General features: G+C 54.8%; 2 protein-coding genes across 2 annotated transcripts in view; one reads left to right on the plus strand and one right to left on the minus strand.

Annotated features, from left to right (window-relative positions):
- The window catches only part of LOC128901969 (tropomyosin beta chain-like), a 67,773-nt gene that overhangs the window by 4,734 nt on the left and 39,575 nt on the right, over positions 1–23,464 (plus strand). The gene's annotated exons all lie outside the window — the stretch shown is intronic.
- Positions 377–22,517, minus strand: LOC128901920 (talin-1-like). The gene is given in 23 exon segments (XM_054184063.1): positions 377–873; positions 1,524–1,649; positions 10,712–10,872; positions 11,040–11,148; positions 12,367–12,454; positions 13,428–13,519; positions 13,637–13,845; positions 14,347–14,455; positions 14,742–14,855; positions 15,807–15,987; positions 16,170–16,246; positions 16,453–16,554; positions 16,799–16,964; positions 17,292–17,337; positions 17,340–17,403; positions 17,699–17,759; positions 18,266–18,423; positions 18,832–18,941; positions 19,265–19,423; positions 19,658–19,861; positions 20,009–20,099; positions 22,083–22,213; positions 22,479–22,517. Coding segments are annotated over 21 exon segments (2,556 nt in total). The 5' UTR covers positions 20,097–20,099; positions 22,083–22,213; positions 22,479–22,517; the 3' UTR covers positions 377–741.

Here is a 23,464-nt window from a genome sequence, read left to right on the forward strand (position 1 = left end):
GAAATGGAAAAGTTACAAAAATACTGCAGATCTTGGAAAATGATGCAGGCACTTGGGAAGGAGGAAGAGAGCAGAGCTGGCTGGGGCCACGAGGGGGGAAGGCCCAGTGGGAAAGCAAAGAGCAACTCCAGGGGCTCACATTGCCCCACTCCGAGTAGAGGCAGTGCACCAGCCCTTCCAGGAGGGGCCCAGGCTGAAGAAGATGCTCACGGGAGGGGGGCTTGGTGCTTCCCAGGGAAGCTGGGGAGAAAGAGAAAGAGAAGGAGGGAGATTCATCTGGAATTGAAAGGCGGCTCCATGCAAGAGTTCAGTGAGGGACCACACTGCTCCCTGCACCCCATAGCACAGAGAGGGCAAGCTGCCCGCCTCTCCCCTCCTGCACAAAGGAGAGAGAAGAAAGGAGCACAAGTAGGAATGAGGAAGGTACACGGAAACATCCCCTGCACTGGGGAGCTCTCCGGCCCCCCACCCTGGGGCTGGTGGGTGAGCCCTGAGTGGGTGCAGCCCTGGCTCCCACCCCAGCCAGGCCCCTCCAGGCACTCTGGCTGTACCCTGGGCACATGTGGGAAGGTGGGCTGGGCAGCAAAGCGGAGTTGCTGGTGCAGTGAGCAGGGGCTGGGTTAGTCCCAGCACTCTGGGTGCAGGCAGAGCTCTGGTCCAGCCCAGGCAGCCCTTCAGATTGTCTTAAATAGGAGCAGGCAGGTGGCAGTCTGTGTGGTGAGCAGTGGGAGGGTGTGAGGCTCAGTTCTGCTCTTCATTCCACAGCTCTCAGGGCAGGAACTTGTACTGCTGTTGCCAGATCATGGCCAGCTTCTTCCGCGCCTCCTCCAGCTCCCACTCCTTGCGCAACATTTCCTCCTGGGCAGCAATGATCTGCAGGGAGAGCACAGCAAACACCCCAGGGTCACAACTGCCTCCGCTGGGAATGGCCAGAGCCTCCACCATGGCAATGCTGAGCCCCAAGCTAGGCTTTCCAGCTGCTGCTTCCCCCCCATCACAACCACAGCCTCCCTAGGCTGGTGTGGCCCCAGGCACGAGGGCTACTGTCCCTACAGTGGGACTGTGGTCCTCTGGAGATAATGAGGAGCAGCAGAGCTCCCGGGGCTCAGCCCCACACGCCCTGCAGAGGGTTTCAGCTGCAAGCCCATGGCCAGGAGGCAGTGCTCAGACCTGTGGCAGCCCATACCAGGCAGCTCTCACCCCTTACCAAATACTCTGCCCTTCACGCATGTCCTGGACACTAGGACGGTACAGGCACTACACCATGAGAAGCCAGGGTGTTACGCTCCTGGGACCATGCATGGTCACTGGCTGTGCCTGCTGCTACACGTAGCAGGACAGGGATGAAGCCATGGTATTTAATTGGCACTGGGTGGGATGGGTGCACCTGTACCATTTTTTTGAGGCTCCAGAGATGTGCCCTGTGCCGGTGGGTGGTAGGACGTGCTCCTGAGATGGGCGCACACAGGCTGCGGTGGTAGCCAGAGCCACCCCTGCTCCATGAGAGCAGCCCCACTCCTCACCTGTGCAATTCTCCAGACCATCTTCTCCTTCACCACCACCATCTCATCATGGTCCTGGAAGGCAGCTGCCTTCTGTGCTGCCTTCACCAGATTGTCCGACGCTCTCTTCACCGCATTGCCAGCAGTCTGCAGCAGGGAAGAGGGGGAGTGGCAGTGTAAGTCCCAGCCCCAGGGCACAACTGCTGCTTGGGGGAGTGTGAAGGAACCCCTGCCCCAGGCCAGGCTGGCAGGCAGGAGAGGTGGCCAGGCAAGCTGAGTGCTGCAGGCAGGGATTCCTTTACATGGCTTGCTGTTGCACTACTACCACCCACTCATGATCATTTCAGGCACCGCTGGTCCCGGGTTCTGGCTCCCATCTGAGCTGTGGGGCAGGGACTGGGGGGCAGCCCCGCTGGCTGACCCTCCCCAGCCCTTTGCCCTGAGGGACCAGCGCTAGGACCCCATGTTAACCCCCCCACCATGTGAGCATTAACCTCTTGTGTGCCATGGCCTCTGAGGATTAAGAGTGCTACAAAACATGCCCCCCAAACATTAACCTTTCAAATGACAGGGATCCAGTGTGCACATTTCAGGCATGTCCATGCCATTTCATCAGTGCTGAATGCCCCTGGGCTCAGCAGCCCAGCATCACACGTACACCCAGCAGCAGTAAAGTCCAAGCTACCTGGAGCCTGCACCTCAACAAGTTCCCCACTGATATACACAGACAGGGAGCATGAGCCTTGGGGAGACACCTCTGCTATGGAGGGCCCCATCCTGAAGTCCCACATGCCCTCACCCCACTCCCACCCGCCTCTCAAGCGGCTGGGAGGAGGCAGCTGGGGCTGGAGGGCAGCCTGGGACTCACCTGGAGGTCCACTTCATGGCCTCCAAGTTGTGGTCAGCCTTCACCTTGCAGGCTGTGCTGTGAAGGCAACCACCTGCTTGTCTGACAAGATGAGCTTCTCCTCACTGGCATGGCCCTGCACTGGCGGCTTCACACAGATTGTTGTTGGCAGCAGCGACCATGCGTGCCTGTGGCAAGAGAGACTGTTGGGGGGGTGCAGGAGCCTCCCCTGGAGAGGTTATGCCCAGACTTGCCCCAAAGGACATGGGATGGGGATGACCAGCTTCCATGCTGTGTGAGCCGATGCAGGCAGGATGCAGGAACAACCACAAAACCACAGATGAGAGGCAAAGAACAAGTTTAGTCTCGATACATCACAGACCTCCGAAGCAACACCTGGGTAGAGGCATGCAGGCAGGGGACGTAGGCACTGCAGAGTGAGAGAGTCCTTGTTAGCAAGAGTCCTTGGCAGCGAGAGAGTCCTTGTGAGCAAGAGCGCGTGCAGACTCCCTGTTCTTGTTGGTATTTCAAGGGTTCAAACAGGCATAGCTTTCTCACTGTGCTTTGATCTTCTTCCACAACAGGCCAGGATTCTCAAGCGGCTAGATAAGGTGTCCCTGAGTCCATCACAGACTTACAGTATCTAAGTGCGAGTGTTTTACTGGCCTGTTTGGGGTGCGCTCCCCAGGGAAGGAGAGTGGGATCCCGCAGCCCAACTACACATGTGTATGCATTGGGTATTGTCTGTGATGCTTTCTTGATTGACCCTGGCTAGTCTCCTCCTGCCCAAGGATGGGATGAGCATCCACAGCTTCTGAGACATCTTGCAGACACAAGTCCCTCAGTGCAAGCCTTCCTACACTCAGTGGCTACCCCCTCCAGGATTCCACCGCCCCCCCCCCCCCAAAAAAAAAAAGTATTTCAAGCTCCAGAAGCATTTCCCCCTCACTGTCCCCATTTTGGAGGTTTGTCTGCAAACAAGCTGGGCAAGGGGGTGACCCTGGAGCCACATCCCAGCCCAGGAGGGCTGGCCCCACCAGCACAAGGTGGCAGGCAGAGCCACAGGGGTCCTTCACCAGGGCAGGGGAGCAGATATGCACATACCATGGCACATGTGTGGTGCATGCACACAGGGTCTGTATGTGCAAGCAGAGCTCACTTGTGCTGCACAGGTGGCAGCCACCCCATCATCTAGAGTGGGTGAGATTGTCATCACAATTAAAGAGGAAGTGATCAGTGACCTGCTACACCGCTTGGATGCGCACAAGTCTATGGGACCGGATGGGTTACATCCAAGAGTGCTGAAAGAGTTGCCAGACGTGCTCGCCAAGTCGCTTTCCATGATCTACCTGAAGTCATGGCTAACTGGGGAGGTCCCAATGGCCTGGAGGGTAGCAAACGTAGCACCCATCTACAAGAAAGGCAGAAAGGAGGATCCAGGAAACTATAGGCCTGTCAGTCTGACCTCGGGAGCAGGGAAGGTCATGGGGCAGATCATCTTGAGTGCCATTACGAGTCATACAATGGACAAGCAGGGGATCAGGCCTGGTCAGCATGGGTTTAGGAAAGGCAGGTCCTGCCTGACGAACTTGATCTCCTTCTACGGCAAGATGACCAGATTATTGGACGAGGGAAAAGTGTGGCGGTGTGCTCCTCCCTTTTCCCCTTTTCCCCTTTTCCCCCCCCCGGCTCCTGCTCAAGCCATGGCCATCAGTGGGAGTCGTGATGAGTTGCACTTGAACTGTGGGAGATGCCTGGCAACACAGTCAAAACACTGTCTGGAGTGGGGGCCTAGACATCTTGTTCCCATGGGAATATGACTATAGGTCAATTATCTTACTCCATAAATAGCGGACAGCCCAAGAGCCCTTTGAGCTCTCCTGCACGGCAGCGGGCTGCACGCCAGGATCTCCCCTTGAGTGGGGACGCTCGCTTAAGGTTCTGCTCCTCGAGGCTGAGAGATTCCTTGCCGCAGCAGATTCTCGGTAAGTGACTGATAGCATGCTAAACTTTGAAATCTTAGCTGAGTGAGATAAGGATTGATTGCGCATATAGAATCCTTTAGACACAAACCGTTGACCAAGTCTGGGACTAGGAGTGGATCCAGCCGCCCCTAGGCTCCTCTCTGAGAAGGAGTTTAGAAAGCCAGGGGGTCCTTTCTGAACCTCGTGACTCAACGGGAGGGTCTCCCTGACAGCTTGTCTGACCCTGGCCTCTGTGCAGTAAATAACCAAGTGTGCCCTGGCATCGAATCTCGTAAAACACTGTCGCATTCACTACTGACTTTGTTAAATCACTGTTTTATATTAATAAATATTCCACTGCTGCCCTATTACAAGTGAAATTAATCACTCTGCCCGCGACAAAAGGCTGTGGATATTATCTACCTAGACTTTCGAAAAGCATTTGACACTGTCCCCCATAGAATTCTCATGGGAAAACTGGCGGCTCATGGCCTGGATGAGCATACGATCTGCTGGATCAAGCACTGGCTGGATGGGCGGTCCCAAAGAGTGGTGGCCAATGGAGTTAAATCCAGCTGACGGCCAGTCACAAGGGGTGTCCCCCAGGGCTCGGTGTTGGGACCATTTCTGTTCAACATCTTTATTGATGACCTTGAGAAGGACATAGAGTGTATCATCAGCAAGTTCGCAGATGACACGAAGCTAAGCGGGAGTGTTGATCTGCATGAGGATAGGGAGGCTCTACAGAGAGACTTGGATAGATTGGACCGATGGGCCAACGCTAACAGGATGAGCTTCAACAAGGCCAAGTGCCGGGTCCTGCACTTGGGCCACAACAACCCCACGCATCGCTACAGGCTTGGGGCAGTGTGGCTGGAGAGCTGCCCGGCAGAAAAGGACCTGGGGGTTCTAATTGACAAGCAGCTGAGCATGAGCCAGCAGTGTGCCCAGGTGGCCAAGAGGGCCAATGCCATCCTGGCTTGTATTAGAAACAGTGTGACCAGCAGAAGGAGGGAGGTGATTGTCCCCCTGTACTCAGCACTGGTGAGGCCACACCTTGAGTATTGCGTCCAGTTCTGGGCACCTCAATACGAGAGAGATCTCAAGGTGCTGGAGCGAGCGCAGAGGAGGGCAACGAAGCTGGTGAAGGGCCTGCAGAATAAATCTTACGAGGAGCGATTGAAGGAGCTGGGACTGTTTAGTTTGAGGAAGAGGAGGCTGAGGGGAGACCTCATCACTCTCTACAACTACTTGAAAGGACACTGTAGAGAGGTTGGTGCTGGTCTCTTCTCACAGGTAATTAGCGATAGAACAAGAGGGAATGGCTTCAAGCTGCATCAGGGGAGGTTTAGGCTGGACATTAGGAAAAAATTCTTCCCAGAAAGAGTGGTCAGATGAGGAGAAATAACTGGACTCCAGACGATCCAATGTGAATCAACAGAAGCCATTTATTAAGCACAGATCATCATCTTTTATACCCTGTGTTGTAGCCGTACACGCCACTCGCTTATTTCTGATTAGCTAGTTACACTGTCCACGCGCTGTCCATGCAGTTCGTTCACACATCAGGTTGGTTACAAGAATTCGCATAGTCAATTACTTAGTCATTAGCACAACATGTTTTCTACCTTCTCAGTTCCCGTTTTTCCCATGTACTAATTCCATCTTCTACCACCTGTTTTGCTCTTAATCTAATCTCTCATAGTAGGGAGGCTGGCTCACATGGCCATTTTCTCTCAGACACATTCCTACAGTCAGACACTGGAATAGGCTGCCCAGGGAGGTGGTGGAGTCACCATCCCTGGATGTGTTTGAGAGTCGTTTAGATGTGGTGTTAAGGGATATGGTGTAAGGGAGACCTTTGTAGAGTGGAGATGATGGTTGGACTCGATGATCCCAAGGGTCTTTTCCAACCTAAATGATTCTATGATTCTACACATGTACATACACACACGCACGGACCCCAGGTTGCTTGCAGACACACACAAGTGCTACCCCAGTGCTGAACTGGGCATGCAGACACACCGTGAGCAAGGCTCACGCTGAGGTTAGGCACTGGCAGGCACCCCAATGTTGCCTTACTCACCAGCTGACAGGGAGGGAGGGAGAAGAGAGAGAAGACAGCAGTGAATGCCCCAGACAGGAAACATGTGCACTGGGGATGGGGAGCACAGCAAGGTGAGTATTCTCTTGTGGAGGGTGAAGGGCAGCCAAGAGGAGAGGTAGGAATGAAGGATCAGAGGCCCTGAGTGGGGAGCCATGCTGCCAGAGTTAGCTCATACTTCAGCCTTGACAGGGCCAGGGGAGGCAGGGTGCCTGGAGGAGGCTGGCTGCCCAAACCCAGAGGTTCCTGAGGCCAGAGGAGCCACCTACACTCAGAGTAGCCACAGAGCCACTCTCCTCACACCCCTTTGCACCTTATTTCTCCCCGCCCTGAATTGCTTCACCGCAGTTTTCAGCTACTGGATCTCTCTGCTTTTGAGGAGAGAGACCTATCATTACCAAATACCAAAGCTAACCATGCTTGTTCACGCTCCATGTGAGGCGCTGGTTCCCCTGGGGACCCAGCATACAGCAATGGTTTTGCTGCTGCCAGGGAGCAAGGCAGCATTGCATCTGCCATCTCCCTCCCCATTCCCCTACATCCTTCCTGCTGGTGGCTTTCCAGGAACCTGCTGCCCTCTGATAAATGTGACCCATATGCTTCATTCCTGCCTTTGCAAGCCAGAGTGCTGCGGAGGCTAGGGGGGGGTTGTGATTTTATTCTGGATTTGCTTGTGTAGGGCCATCCCAGCAAACTCACTAGAGCTGCATGTGGCTCGGAGTCAGCAAGCTGCTGGCACACAGAATCACAGAACCACAGAATAGTAGGGTTGGAAGGGACCTCTGGAGATCATCTAGTCCAGCCCCCTGCCAGAGCAGGATCACCTAGAGCAGGTTGCACAGGAACACGTCCAGGCGGGTTTTGAATGTCTCCAGAGTTGGAGACTCCACCACCTCTCTGGGCAGCCTGTGCCAGGGCTCTGCCACCCTCAAAGTAAAGAAGTGCCTCCTCATGTTTAGGTGGAATTTCCTATGCTCAAGTTTGTGCCCGTTACCTCTTGTCCTGTCACTGGGCACCACTGAGAAGAGCCTGGCCCCATCCTCCTGACACCCACCCTTTCAGTATTTATAAGTGTTGATAAGGTCCCCCCTCAGCTGTCTTTTTTCCAGACTGAAGAGACCCAAGTCCCTCAGCCTTTCTTCATAAGAGAGGTGCTCCAGTCCCCTCAGCATCTTGGTAGCCCTTTGCTGTCCCCTCTCCAGCAGTTCCCTGTCCTTCTTGAACCAGGGAGCCCAGAACTGGACACAGTACCCCAGATGCAGCCTCACCAGGGCAGAGTAGAGGGGGAGGATGACCTCCCTCCACCTGCTGGCCACACTCTTCTTGATGCACCCCAGGATGCCATTGGCCTTCTTAGCCACGAGGGCACATTGCTGGCTCATGGTCATCCTGTTGTCCACCAGGACTCCCAGGTCTCTTTCCACCGAGCTGCTCTCCAGCAGGTCAGCCCCCAACCTGTCCTGGTGCAGGGGGTTATTCCTCCCCAGGTGCAGCACCCTACGCTTGCCCTTGTTGAATTTCAGAAGGTTCCTCTCTGCCCAACTCTCCAGCCTGGCCAGGTCTCTCCGTATGGCGGCACAGCCTTCTGCTGTGTCAGTCACCCCTCCCAGCTTTGTGTCATCAGCAAACTTGCTGAGGGTGCCCTCTATCCCCTCATCCAGGTCGTTGATGAGTATATTGAAGAGGACTGGACCCAGTACTGACCCCTGGGGGACACCACTCGTCACTGACCTCCAACTAGACTCTGTGCCCCTAATCACGACCCTCCGAGCTCTGTCTTTCAGCCAGTTTTCAATCCCCCCCACTGTCCATTCATCTAACCCACACTTCCTAAGCTTCCCTATGAGGATGCTGTGGGAGATGGTGTCAAAAGCCTTGCTGAAGTCAAGGTAGACCACATCCACTGCCCTCCCCTCATCTCTCCATCCAGTCATGCCATCGTAGAAGGCTATCAGATTGGTCAGACATGATTTCCCCTTGGTGAATCCGTGTTGACTACTTCCGATAGCTTTCTTTTCCTCCACATGCCTTGAGATGATGCCCAGAACGAGCTGTTCCATCATCTTTCCAGGGATGGAGGTGAGGCTGACCGGCCTGTCGTTCCCTGGGTCCTCCTTCTTGCCCTTTTTGAAGACTGGAGTGACGTTGGCTTTCCTCCAGTCCTCAGGCACCTCGCCTGTTCTCCAGGACCTTTCAAGGATGGTGGAGAGCGGCCCAGCAATGACTTCCGCCAGCTCCCTCAGCACTCTCGGGTGCATCCCATCGGGACCCATGGACTTGTGGATATCCAGTTGACTTAATTGATCTCTCACTTGATCCTCCTCAACCAAGGGGAAGTCTTCCTTTGTCCAGACTTTCCCCGTTACTTTCTCCAAAGTCTGGGACTCCTGAGGGCTGGGCCGAGCAGTAAAGACCGAAGCAAAGAAGGCATTCAGTAACTCCGCCTTCTCCGCATCCTGCGTCGCCATGGCTCCTGTCTCATTCAGCAGCGGGCCCACAACTTCTCTAGTTTTCCTTTTGCCTCCAATGTACTTGTAGAAGCCCTTCCTGTTGAGCTTGACATCCCTGGCCAGGTTTAATTCCAAGGAGGCCTTGGCTTTCCTCGTTTCGTCCCTGCACACTCTGGCGGCATTCTTGTAATCTTCCCAAGGGGTCAGTCCCTTCTTCCACTTGCTGTAAACTTCCTTCCTCCACTTGAGCTTTTTCAGAAGCTCCCTGCTCAGCCATGCAGGTCTCCTGCATGAGAGACACAGCAACAGACTGTTTGCCCTCATAAGTGCATCCAGACAAAATGCCACATTGTTAAGTCTGCTGTCTGCTCTGAAGACCATAGAATCATAGAATGGTTCGGGTTGGAAGGGACCTTAAAGATCATCTAGTTCCAAGCCCCCTGCCCTGGGCAGGGACACCTCCCACTAGACCAGGATGCTCAAAGCCCCATCCAGCCTGGTCTTGAACACTTCCAGGGATGGGGCAACCACAACTTCCCTGGGCAACCTGGGCCAGTGCCTCACCACCCTCACAGGAAAGAATTTCTTCCTGATATCTCATCTAAATCTCCCCTCTTTCAGTTTTAAACCGTTACCTCTCATCCTATTGCTCCACTCCCTCATAAAGAGTCCCTCCCCATCTCTCCTGTAGGCCCCCTTCAGGTACTGGAAGGCTGCTATAAGGTCTCCCTGGAGCCTTCTCTTCTCCAGGCTGAACAACCCCAACTCTCTCAGCCAGTCCTCATAGCAGAGGTGCTCCAGCCCTCTGATCATCTTCGTGGCCCACCACTTGACCCGTTCCGACAGGTCCATGTCTTTCCTGTGCTGAGGGCTACAGAGCTGGATGCAGGACTCCAGGTGGGGTCTCACCAGAGCAGAGTAGAGGGGGAGAATCACCTCCCTCGACCTGCTGGCCAGGCTTCTTTTGATGCAGCCCAGGATGCAGTTGGCTTTCTGGGCTGCGAGCGCACATTGTTGGCTCGTGTTGAGCTTCTCGTCCACCAGCACCCCCAAGTCCTTCTCCTCAGGGCTGCTCTCAAGCCATTCTCTGCCCAGCCTGTATTTGGTTTCCACTTGGACATTGAGCCATTGACTGCAACCCTTTGAGTGCGGCCATCTAGCCAGTTCCTTATCCACCAAGTGGTCCATCCATCAAATCCATGCCTTTCCAATTTAGAGACCAGGATGTCGTGTGGGACAGTGTCAAACGCTTTGCATAAGTCCAGGTAGATGACGTCGGTTGCTCTCCCCTTATCCACCAATGCTGTGGCAACATCGCAGAAGGCCACCAAATTTGTCAGGCATGACTTGCCCTTGGTGAAGCCATGTTGGCTGTCACCAATCACCTCCTTATTTTCCATGTGCCTTAGCAGAGATTCCAGGAGGATCTGCTCCATGATCTTGCCAGGCACAGAGGTGACACTGACCAGTCTGTAGTTCCCCGGGTCTTCCTTTCTGAAAATGGGGGTTATGTTTCCCCTTTTCCAGTCAGTGGGAACTTCACCAGACTGCCACGATCCATCACATCTTGCAGGGGCCACCGGGTCCCTTGTTCTGACAGCAGTGTCCATGCTCCGGCCTGATGCTGGGGAACACCTCCCAGGCAGCCTGGCTGCTTACAGTGCTGGGGATATGCCCGAAGCCTCTCCCAGAGAGCTCAGCAGCAGGAGAGCTAACAGCTCCTCTGCTACCACCCACAGCTTCAGGAGGAGCCCCACTCCATTACACAGGTCCTTGGCTTGGTGCAGGACCTTGCTCCAAGAACTGCTCCCTGACCCAAAGGTTACTCATCCCCTCCACAGCACCAAGCCAATGGCATCAGATGGGGAACAGAGCCAGCGCCCATCCTCCTGCATGCCATGAACCTTCGCAGCCTTCACCATCTTGGCAGTGGCATCGGCCAGGATCTTGGCTGTGCTCAGCAGCTTGCATGAGTTCTCCAGGTCCGTCTCTCCCTCCGCATCAGCTGTGATGGAGTTGACAAGGTCAGAGGTGGCCTGGGCCAGAATACGAGCCTGACGCACCATTTCCCGTGGGAAAGAAAGGAAGGGTGGCCCATTAGCAAGTCCCACAGGCTTCTTGATACCTCCCCACTCATCGTGCTCTACCCCGGGTGCCATCAGCTGCTCTCACCCATGTCACCCATGGAGCTGAATATGTTCTCAGTGACGTTGAGGATGGTGTCAGTAGCCTGGTCGTAGCACCTGATGGGCTGCCTGCCCGTGGTGTGCTGCTTGATATGCTGCAGCAAGTTGTTCAGGGCCTGGGTGATGGCTGTGGCTGCCACCCCCCCCTGCTTCAGGATCTAGTCATCGCTGGTGGCTGCCTTGGAGGCCTCCACACAGCCCTCAGCCAACTTGTCCACCAACTTGCCAGCCTCAATCAGCTGCTCCTGTCAGACCGGGAAGCTGATTGTGAAAGCCATTACCTGCAGGGGAGGAGGAAAGGCTGGGCAGCGAGCATGGTGTGCTCATTGTAGGAGCCATGCAGGGACAACTGTCCCCAACTTCTGCTCCTCCAAAGAGGGGGTGGCAAATGCCCGAGGCAGCCCATGCTTCTGACTGGGTGGCAGCAATGATCGCCTTAGTCTGCAGTGCTGTGTTTTCCATTTTCTGAGCCACATTCTTGGCTTTGAGCACCAGCGCAGCAGTGGCACTGGCCACCACTTTCGTCAGCTGCATGAGCATGTCCGGGGGGGGGGGGGGGGGATGGGACTGAGAAAGTCAGTGCAGGAGCAGCAGTGGAAGCACCAGCAGTGGGGGAAAGGGGGACTTTCATCCACCCCAGCCCAGCACCAAACACTGAACACCCATCCCTACTGCATGCAACAGCTGGTGGTGAGGTTGTAACCTGGTTTTGAGCTGCAGCCTGCATCACGGCACCTCCTTGCACCAGGATGCTGCCATGACCACCACCCAGAGCAGCTTGGGCAACACCCATGACTCGTTCACTGCCTGCTCCCCAGGCAACAACCCGCACTGAGTCCCTGACTGTACCACAGTGACAACCTGGTCTGAGGCACCACCAGCACTGCCCAGCTTCGCACCCTGCACTGGACTCTGGCCAAACAGCAGGCACAAGCCAACCATGGGCACAGCTACACTGTGGACAGCATCCAGTGCTCACCCCACCAGCAGGAGGCAAGCAGGAGCTGCTGCCCACACTGGTCACCTGTACTGCAGGCATGACAGCTATTTTCTATCTCTTTAGCAACAGGCTACATCTCTGCTGTCATTCCTGAGGCTAAAGGAAGAGTATGACACAGAAACCAGCCTCCTCTCCCCCAGGGGTGGCAGGGAAGGCATGGGGCCACCCTGTCAGCACACAACAGGTAGCAACCAGCACACGGCAAACTGCTTCCCCACTGGGCACCAGACCCAGACCTGCAGTGAGTGGCCCTGCACCCTGCGGCAGCTAAGCCTCCAGCCACCAAGCCAAAAATGTCACAGCATCCCCTCACCTCCTGCAAGCCAAGACCCTTCCAGACAGGAGGAGAGGCTGGAGAGCACATGCACCCAGCTCCAGACTCCCCAGACTGCAGCATCTGACTGTGGCAAAGAAGTGGCGACCCAGCCAGAGGAGCCCAGGGAGGGAAATAGATACACTTGGGTCTGGCAGCTGCAGTGCAGAGCACTCCACATGTGCAAATTGTCTTCCAGGTCCTAAATCTGCCCCTTGGGGCTGCCCTGTCCTGACACTGCTGTCTGGCTGTGCATGGCCCCCTGCCCTGGTGCTGGCTTTTCTGCTCCCCTTGGTTCTCTGTCCAGACTTTTCCACTCATGTTGAGGCTGTGTGGCTGTGGTGAATGGAAAGTCCTCCTTTCTGGAGTCTGTTTTGGTCTATACTATGGCTGGATCCCCCTCCCCAGCATGGTGTGCTACCTCTCTTGTGCTGGAAGCAGCAATTATGAGAAAATAGGCCAGCTGGAAGCCAGCTCAGGAAGAAAAAAACACAACAAAAACACCCCAAAACATCCCATGAGGCTCCAGCCACCCCGATGCAATGGGGGCAGGCAGGCAGCTCCCAAGCATGGGCAGGGAGCAGCAGGCAGGAATCAAGGCGGATGCAAGGGAGAATTACTGGGGCAGCACTCGCCTGAACAGTGACCCAAGTGCATGGACTTCTAAGAGCTGACAACCAGAAAACCAGATTTTTTTGACAAGAGCCCTTCTCCAAAGAGTTCAGCTGATCGTCCCCAGAGGAGCACTCCTCACATCAGAGAGGGCAGGGACCACCAAGCCATGCCTACAGTTACCTTTTACCATCTTTGGGTCAAAAGCAGGCAGGATCTAAGCACACCAGCTTTCTGGGATCTACATGGGAATCCACAAGATAAGAGGCGTTATATCACAGTGGCTCTAGGGCCAGAGATGGGCAATGGCCTGTCCCTTCCCTCAGTAAAGTCACCACCATGCACTGGGCCAAGCTTTGGCCTGGAGCCCTCCTGCCGGTCCTGTGCAACGGCCGATGGTTTTAGGGAGCAGGAGTCCCTAGGTGCCACCAGGTGCACTCACCTAGAACCAAGGGTCAGTGTCACTCTTCCCAATCTGCTGCAACAGCTCCCCGCTGGTTTGGCCCACAAGACCAACAGCCTGCAGGAGATTCTGGAGAGGCTGCAAAGAACAAGGCAAAAGCAACACTAGGCTCATGAGAAAGCCCTAAAAACTCTCCTGATGGTTGTCCTTGGCTTCCACCCACCTCTTGGCCCCAAGGCCCCTCCTGCCCCCCACCTCAGCACTGGCAGGCTGCACCATTTTCAGCAGATCCAAGACAGTGCTCATCAGGTTCTTGGCTGCCTGCAGAAGCTGCCACCCATTCCCTCCCTTGTCCTCCATCAGCACGGCCAGCAGCTTCACACCCTTGGACATCTCTGTCAGGTTGGAAGAAATGGTGGTGATGGCACAGCCCATGGTGGTGTAGTCTGTGTCCGCTGTATCCCCTGCACAGGGAGGAGACGAGTCAGGATGGGATGTGCTTCAGTGATCCTCCAAGAGCATCTCTGCACCTGTCACCGATGTGGTCCTCCTTCCCAGGAGCAGGGTGAGAGATGCCCTAGCTCCTAAGCCTGAAAGATGATTGCATTGGCTGAGTTTGTGCAGGAGAGCCTGGGGAAGAAGAGCTGCACTGTGCCTGGAGCTATAGGAGGGGCTGGACAACACGCTCCTGGTTCAGAGGATGGCAGGTCAGCCAAGGACTGGGAGGAAGGACTGGGCTGGGCACAGGCAGGGATGTTGGGGGATGTAAAGGCAGGGTGAGTTGCGTGGGCATGGCTGGCTCTACAAGCACATTAGCAGCAGTCGGGGCTGATTTAGCTCTAGCTAGGGCAGGCTGGCTCCTCCGGTCTCTGATGGAGGGCAGGAGATGTGACCTTCATCCAGACAACAAAGATCAAGCCTTCTCCAGAGACAGGGGCATCCCTCTTCTCCAACTTTCCATGTACCTGCAGTGAGGTTGACCACCGAGGCTGTGCCAGCAGTGATAGCATCCACTTGGGAGTGGATCTCATGCTTCAACTCATCCATCTTGTTTATGCGCCAAGCTTTGGATGTCTGAAATTGGGAGAACAAGGTCAGGAGGCGATGGTGGAGGTGGGGAGCTGCATCCATGCTCACACAGAATGATGCAGGAGAGAGGAGACAAGAAAGAGGGAAGGAAGAGCTGTCACCACCCAAAACTCCCCAGCCCATTCTGACCAAGTGATGTGACCATGTGCCCCCCTCTGCTCCTGCCCTCAGAGCTGGATACAACCCCACCTCTTTGCGGGTAGCAGATCTTCCCAGGCCAGCAACCTCCAGCAAGGTTTCCCCCAGCACCTCCTCTTCACTCGGCACTCACAGCATCCTGCCCGAGGGGTGGCAAGGTCTTGAGGTTGTCCAGCATGGCCTGGGCTGCATGCACAGCCTGCATGCTGGAGTTGATAGTGCCAGTCAGGGCTTGCTGGGCTGAAGTCTGCAACACAGGGACAGATTGAGGTATGCCAGGGGCTCCGTGTCCAGGCTCATGCACACCCCTCCCAACGTGGTGTAACATGCTGTTGATGACAGCACTCTAGGCAAGCACCTCTGCAAAAGTAATGGATGCACTCCCCTCTGCACCTCCCTGTAGGAATGTGTCTGAGAGAAAATGGCCATGTGAGCCAGCCTCCCTACTGTGAGAGATTAGATTAAGGGCAAAACAGGTGGTAGAAGATGGAATTAGTACATGGGAAAAACGGGAACTGAGAAGGTAGAAAACATGTTGTGCTAATGACTAAGCAATTGACTATGCGAATTCTTGTAACCAACCTGATCTGTGAACGAACTGCATGGACAGCGCGTGAACAGAGACTGTAAGCCAATCATATAGCTGCCGCTAGCGTGTGCTCTTATTGCCTGTCTCTATATACTCTGTGAAAACTTGAATAAAGGGAGAACGATCATACTCATATTGAGACTCCATCGTTACTCCGGGTCCGTCTCCCACTCCAACACCTCCCCCTGGGAAATGCCCCAGGGTGGGTATGAGTGGGTCTTGCAGTTAGGCAGCTCTTAGAGAGCAGATGCAGAGGGACCTTTTTAAATGCTTCTTTGGCTGCAGAGAAGGATGCGGGGGAGAGGGGAAACACACACGGACAGACCAACGCCAGGCACAGGTCTCTGCTGCAAACCATGGCACTGGTGGAGCTGTCTGGGCACAGCAGCTTGGGGTGGCATGACCTGAAGGAGAGGCTGTGGCTGCCAGCCAGGGAAAAACGCCAGGGTGGAACTCAAGTTTGCAGGAGGACGCCAGCTCAGCCAGGACAGCAAGGTACAAGGGCTCCCTGCTCTTCATGGCAAGCAAACACCCAAATGGACGTGTCTACATGAGCCTGACAGGCACCTCTCAGAATCTGCCCTACAGTGGGCACAAGGGAGAGCTTACCAGGGGAGGCATGTGCCTTTGGTGCATCTGGCCACTGATGATTTGCAGTTGAGCCTGTGGCATCATGCCCACCTGGAAGTTTTCTGGCCCTCCAGCCCCTGTCCACATGATGGCTGGCAGGGCCACCAAGCCCAGCTCTGCCTTGCCTACACAGTTAAACTGCTGCTGCAAGATGGTTGACCTGAAACAGGGAGAAATACCAGGTCAAGGGATGCCCATGGGCCCAGCACCAGGCTCTCTGGGAGTGCTGCTGCTGAAGGACTGGCAGCTCTTCCTCCAGACATGCTGTGCTGCAAAGCTTGGCTGGAGCCTGCTCTCCATTCAACTTTTGGTTGGCAGCTAATTTGTTCCTAGAAGACTTACTTCTTTGGAAACACGGAGTCTTCCAGCATGGTGGACTCCTCATCCCCCTCCAGTCCAAAGTGGTCTTTGCTCTTTTTCTGTGGAGGGAAAGAAAAAACACGCCAGCCAGCACACACCTCCCAGCCTCACCCTCCTCCCACAGCCCAGGAACCATAGCAGGGCCATAGGGTCCCCCCAGCAGTACCATGTGCTAACGGCTTTCTGGAGACAGCTGGAAGCTGCACCCCTCTCTGGAGAGGAGACTGTTATCGGTGCCCAGCTGCCCTTCCCAACACATCCTCACTTTTTTCAGGATGATGTTGATGTAGCTGGCAATCAGCTGGGCAATCTGCTCCCCCTCCATCATCTGCACTGAGTAGCAACCATCCTGGTAATCTCCAAAATCCTGCAACAGCACGGCACAGGGTAGCACCGGAGCAGGGCACTGGCAGCTATCCTGAGCCCCTCAGGTATGTGCTAAGTGCCCAGTGCCAGCCTCCAAAACCAGAAGCTGGGGCTGGGAGAGGCACTGGAGGAGGGCAAGGCTGTCCCACTGCAGGGCAATACCCAAGAGAGGGGGTGGTGTGAGAACAGCCTCCCACAGGGGCACCACCAGGGACGTGGGGTGAAGGACCAGGGCTGGCCGTTGCCAGGGTGAAGCTCTTGGGCGAAGCTGCCCAGTGCTTGATGTTGGTCAGGCCCCACTCCTGAATCACTTCCTTGGTCTTCTCATCCACACGCATCACGCACTCCTTGGTGATCCCCAGCAGCTGTGGCACCAGTTTGTTCTTCCCCTTTATAGAATCATAGAATTGCCTAGGTTGGAAGGGACCTTTCAGATCATCTAGTCTCCTGCAGGCCATGACAGAAGGGTTACGGACTGCTCCTGGGATGGATCCATCCAGGCAGGGACCTTTAAGGCCTCCCTTGGCTACCAAATACCCCCAAGGCCACACTTTCAAGTGGTGACAACCATGACATGGAGCTTGAAAATGAGAAAAAGCACGAACCAAGAAGTGGGAAGGCCAAGAAGGACAGGCAGATAGTGGGGATACAGGGAAAACTGGAGCAACATGGGTTGATGGGTAGCAGCTCAACAACAGAGAGATGCTGGAGAAGGGAAATTTTGGCCAGGGAAGACACTGCTCTACCTCAACCAGGAAGAAGGAGACCCCACAGGTCTTGAGGAATGAACAAGTTTCACATAGCGAACTTTGGCCTCGATCTCACTCATGGTCCCGCAGTTCTTGTGGGCCTGCGACAGCAAAGAGAGAACACCACGCTAGCTCCATGCCCCCCTGGCTGTGCCACCATCACCCTGTCATTGCTTTTACAGGCTCTCTCTGCCCCACCAGCGTCCCCTGCCCCTGCTACAGCATCCTTCTGACCCTCTGAGACCTCAGGAGCTGCCTTGTCTGCCCACCTAAAGCTTCATGCTCCTATTTCTCAGCTGCCAAGCCACTATATGCTGCCTCCAGGGACAAGAAAAGCCTCAATCTTTGGCAAGGAGGAACAAGAAGCCCAGGTCTTAACATCCCCCCTGCATGTACCATGAAGATCTCGTGCTCCCCTTTCTGCTTGATGTACTCCTTGGGCAGGAAATCCTTGAGTCTGACAAGAGGCAGCCAAGCCAGCTGTTAGTGGCAGAGCCCAAAGCCAGTGTTTGTCTTCGCCTACAAAGAGGCCCAACCCAGAGCCTTGGACAAACCCCTGCCAGGGCACAGGCTGGGAGCTTTTGGGAGCAGGAAGGACATGGGAGAGGTTGCTGCAGGAATGAAAGCTGCCCCAGGAGCCACCCTGCCAAGAGCAGGATGGAGGTGCTAAGGATGCAGCCCCTCACACAGCATCAGGGGAGGCTGTAGAGCAGGCTGAGGTCCCCCCATCAGAAGGGAAGTTGGTTGCATGTCCCAGAGAGATGCCAGAGGGAGCAGGACAGGGGGTTGGCACCTCTTGCAGCTGGCATGGACCTCCATGCTTAGACACTGTGCTGCAGGGAGGAGAGAGGTCACTCCAGAGACATTCACATCCCCAAGTGCTGTGTGCTGGCGCAGTGCTGGGGGCTGCTGAGCTGCTTGAGCTGCCTGGAGACAAGCCCAGGGGCTCCCCAGGACACTCACTCCAGAAAGTCCAGCTTGTATTTTTGTTCGTTGTGTGGCCCAAACTGGATCTGGCACTGGTAGCTGGCAAACTTGCAGGCTTTGTCAAAGGAGACAGAGTGGGAACCATTAAGGATGTCATCACAAGCCTGCATGGGAAGAGAAGACATCGCTGTGGGCTAGGCAGCCATGCAGCCCTGCCACTGCTCCACACCAGGCAGGACCTGTTTTCCAGACAGAAAAGAAGTGGTCATGAAAAAGAGGAGGATCTAGGGGCAGGCTGTCCCCTACAGGAACCACCACCATGCCTGGGAGAGGAACTGCAGTAGGACTTCAAGATGGGTCTTACCAGGCAGAGGACACATGGGATCCCCTGGGGAGCTCTAGAGTACACAGAGGAAAGGACTGGGATTGCCAGTGTTGGCTCTTACTCAGGAAATCTCTCCCAAGAGATAACTGGGCATCCTGAAGTACCCCCTGTGGTGGCTCCCAACCAAAACCCTCAACCATCATCCCTGGCAGGGGACTGGAACAGGGCAGTGGAGAGAGGTGCTCCAGGGGGCTGTACCTGCACATAGAGCAGGTACATTCTGCTCCATATTCTGATCAGAGTAGAAGAACTTGCGCCACAGCAGCAGCGTTTCACTGTTGTCAATGCCTTGATCATGCAGGGTCCGGCCATGATCCAGCCAATTCACTGCAGGCAATACCAGAGTGTGAGCAGGGATGGATACCCAGGCAGGGCTGATCCCAGCCCCTGGGCTGCTCATGTGGAACAAGAAATGGATGTCCATTTTGTGCATCCTGGCTCTCATCCCTCTGGCCTGGGCATCCACACAGGAGACACTCCAAGGAGCGTGGGCACATGTCCCCTCATCACAGTCTTCTCCACTCCCCTGTGTTGTGTCTTTCCCTTGCGTGTGTGTGTGTGTGTGTGTGTGTCTGCTCCCCTCCCTGCCCACCAGCTCTCTTCCCTGCTGCCTTTGGCACAGGCTGACCCTGTCCCCAGCATGTGCAGGCACGTATACTCATCATCCGTGTGCAACTTCTGCTTGAGTTTCTCCATCTTCTTCTCATCTTGCAGCAGGGTCTTGTCCTTCTTGAGGGTGACGGTAACCTCCTCCTTCTTCTCTTCCATAATCTCCCAAACAAGTGAGTACTCATCATAGTTGGTGATGCCTGCAGGAGTGCAGAGGACTGAGCTCAGCATGACATCACTGCCAAATACAGAGCCTGGAGCGATGCAGGGGCACAGAGCGGTGTCCCCTTCCCAGCATCACGCACCCCTCAGACATCCCCACTGCCAGGCTATTTGCTGCAGAGCTGCTGCCAGTACCCTGGTACCCCCCCACCAGACGCTGCCATCTCTCCCCACTTCCCTTCCTCCTTCTTACTGCTGCCCCCTCCTCTTACTGATCCGGGCACAGATTGTGATGAGCATATCCATGACTGTTTTGGAGTCATCCAACATCACTGTTTTCACCATGCGGATCTTCAGGGGCTGCTGCTGCTTCTTGTACTTCATGGTGTCCTGCGAGCACTGTGGAGCACAGCTCCCAGCAGTGGCACCGGCGCAGGGTGCCTGCATCCTACACTGTGCCGACAGCTTCCATCTTCCTGGTGTGATGGGGGGGGAACATGGGGTACATCCAGGTGCAATGCAAGGCAGCAGGGCAGGCACCCGCAGTTCCTCCCCACCGTGGGCACATCTGACCGCAGAGCTGGGGTGGGTACCAGCTGGAAGGACGTGGGCTGGATGCTTACCCCATTGCAAAGCATGTACTAGTCCAGAGCCTTTCCAGCCAGATCCCTTTCTTTGGGTCTTCATCCGAGAGTAACAGCCCAAAATCATTGGCTGAAAAACATGTAAAGTCTCTGTCAGGGTAATCCTGAGCAGGACAGGGCCACCAAGATGCCAGCCTGCGCCCAGGGATGTGCCTGCAGCCCAGCACACGAAGCACAGCAGTACTGTGCATGCTGGAGCCCAGAAAAAAGCTGGCAAGTGAGCTTCAGGGTACATGTTTTACCATATAGTTATCTAGGGAAAAAATCATCTGAAGCATGCCTACACAATGCCAAACTTGGAACTGACCACAACTGAAGGAAGAGCTTGGAGTCATGGTTGACAGCTCTCTGAAATCTTCAGTGCAACATGTAGCAGCAGACAAAGCAAGGTAGTAAAATGCTGGACATCACCAGGAAGGGTGCTGGGAACTGGTCTATAAAACCTAGGCACATCCACACTTTGAATACTCTGTGGTGGTGTGGTCTGCACTTCTCCAGAAAGACACAGTGGAGTTTGGAAAGATACAGAGAGGGACAACTTAAACGATGGAGCCTTGCTACGAGGGACTAAAGGAGCTGGGACTCCTCTGTTTGGGGAGGAGGCTGAAGGAGGACAGGATCGAAGCTTACAAGGTCTCAGAGGTGGTGAGAAAGTGTAGAAGTGCTGTTCACCAAATCCTGCTCCCTTGGGGCTGGGGTACACAGTGAGAGTGCTGATGATGATGCCTGGGGAGTGGCACCCCATCTTGGACCCGCAGGGATGGCCCTGTCTTCTTGCTGCAAGAGGCCAGGACTATGCCTGGCTTTGCCCTAGGAAAGGTCCTTTTCCACCTTTCCAACAACCCCACACCACCACAGGCTGTATTGGCTGTCTGCTAAGTTTATAATGAGTCATCTCGTTGGCAGCTCTCTGCGGGGGAGGGACAAATTCCTGAGGCACCCTGCTCCTGCCTGGCTAACACTGCTGTTAGGATCCTACTAAGCAGGGAGCAGAAAAATCACTGAGGCTTGCCTTCTTTTTTTTTTTTAATAAAAAAAAAGTAGCAGCTATTTTCAAAGCAAATTCTAAAAGGATAATTTTAAAGCACTGAAAAATGAGCAGCTTGCCCCAGATCCATAGCTTGGGCGGGGAGAGGTGCTTCCTGAGACAGAGCAAGGGCAGGGCTGGAAACCTACACTGAAGCTCCCCCAGCCCAAAGGTCACAAAAAAACAGGTCTGCTCAAAAAGAGACTCCGAGTGCCATCAGATAAGGAGAGCAAAGAGAAACAAAAGCTTCAAGGAACCGATAGGAAAAGAAAAGCTGTGAGCTACTGAAAAGGAACTTGGGAATAAGCAGTTCCCTTTAAGGCTTTCCCCTTGCCTTTTTTTTATTTTTTATAAGCAGGCTGGCTCACACTCAGGAGCAGGAAATGCAACGTTCCTTCCAACAGCATTATAGCCACGCATCCACATAAACATCCAGTCCCTCTCCAAAACCAAAAGCTGTGACCTGACAGATCGTGTCCCATTGGCCAGCCAGGAACTGCATGAAAAGGTATTTCCTTTCATCTATGAGGAATTTGCAACTCACAGATGTCGCTGTGCTCCCACTCCTCTTCCCACAACTCCTGACCTTATATGGTTTATTAATGCTCACTATGACCCCTGTGACTGTTTAAACCCACCTAATCCTGGCTAGTGGTGATTAATTCAAGTAGGAGAGAGGAGCAGATACAGAAAGGGCAGCAGGCTCAGAGCTCGACAAGTATTTCACTTCCAAATGTGTTTTCCTACCTCTCGAGCCCCCAGATTTCTTCTGGGGTATCAAGGAAGGAGCATGAGGAGCTCAGCCCCTCACCTCAACTGGGCAGGAGGACTTGGACCTTGCTCCCCTCACCCCCCCCCACTGCTTTGTGCCAGCTGGGAAAACCCAGACAGGCACGGGGACAAGAGAATAAAGGAAAGATGGTGAAATGCCAGGAGCAAAGCCGGGGTGGCCCTGGCACGGCGGCACGGTGGACAGCTCCACCACAGACTCATGCTGTCCCATCTGGGCCTCAGGCACCCACTCACAGATCATCCGGCAGGCATCGTACACCATGGTGGAGGGCTTGAACTGCATTGTCTTCACCACATTGCCAATGCTGATCTTCAGCAAGGGGGCAACCATGGTGGCGGCTGGGTTGTCCCCACTCCTGTGTCACCTGGTGGAGGAGACAGCTGGTTTAGCTCTGACTGCCATTCCCGCGTGGTCCCCTCCGATGTGCAGGGTCCTTCTTCTTCCTCCAGCAGCACCTCTGCTCCCCAAAAGCTGGGACCTGGCTTCTAGTGGCAAGCAAGGGCCACACCCCGCACTGGCAAGCTCACGAGGGGGTCCCACTTTCCAGCCCCGTGCTGACCCTGGGGTCTCTGGCCAGCATTGGGACCCTCATCTCCCCATCACAAGGTCCCAAATCCAATATTGCTCACCTGCAGAAGTGACAGTAGCTGGTACTTGTCAGAGATGCTGCCAGCAAGGAGGAAGTGAGCACATGAGAGCATGCGAGATAAGCTGGGAGAGCATGACAGAAGGGGTTATAATTAAACCTGCCATGACACAGAAGCCACAAGAGGAAAACCAAGCTTTGACCCAGAGCTGGTGGGGTCATGCCCATCAGGGACTCCAAGTCACCAGCAGATGATGCTGAGCTGGCAGCCTGAGCACAGATGGAACCAGAGGGACAGAAAAGCCTGGAGTTGCTCAGGGTGGCAAGATAAGGGCATCAGGCACTGAACTTGACCATTAAAAAAAATTACCTCTCATCACTCACACCGAGTACCACATTGGCACTTGGAGACTGGGGTCTATGGCAGCAGCTGCAGCACAAACCCAGGACAGGGGAGCCCATATGCAGGGCAATGCACAGGAGAGCAAGGGAGTCAGCTGCTGCAGCTCTTGCTGCAAGGATACACGAGAGCCGCACCACACTATCTGAAATGGGCCCCGAGCTGGGTCCAGCTTGAAGGATCAGCTTCCAGCTTGAAGGATTGCAAGGGCTCTGAAATACCAGGTTTAATAACACCTAATTATAATGACTATATTCTTACAGCAGAGCAAAATCAGAAAGAAAAACCAAAAGGAGGTTGTAAATAAGACACTCCCCACCCTTGCCTGCTGTGGCTTGTAGGGTGAGCCCTTTCCTTTGGGTTTATCCACTGTGCAGAAGCTTTCAGTGCTTTCCCAGGTTGCTGCATGCCCTGGGGTCCCTGCGCTGGGTCCTTCTCTCTGCCCTTCTCAGTATCCCCAGTACCTGGATGGCCCCAGCCTAGTTCTCCAGTAGTGACACCCCTTTTCCCTCCCTGAGAGCCTATTCATGGGGAAGGAGTCCCCTGCTCTGCCTTGACCCAGGCTTCCTTGTCCTTAAACCCCAGCTGGTAGGAAGACACAAGAGCACCAAATCTGCTTGTCCTCTTTT

Source organism: Rissa tridactyla, chromosome W (assembly GCF_028500815.1).
Source record: "Rissa tridactyla isolate bRisTri1 chromosome W, bRisTri1.patW.cur.20221130, whole genome shotgun sequence".
Lineage (NCBI taxonomy): Eukaryota > Metazoa > Chordata > Aves > Charadriiformes > Laridae > Rissa > Rissa tridactyla.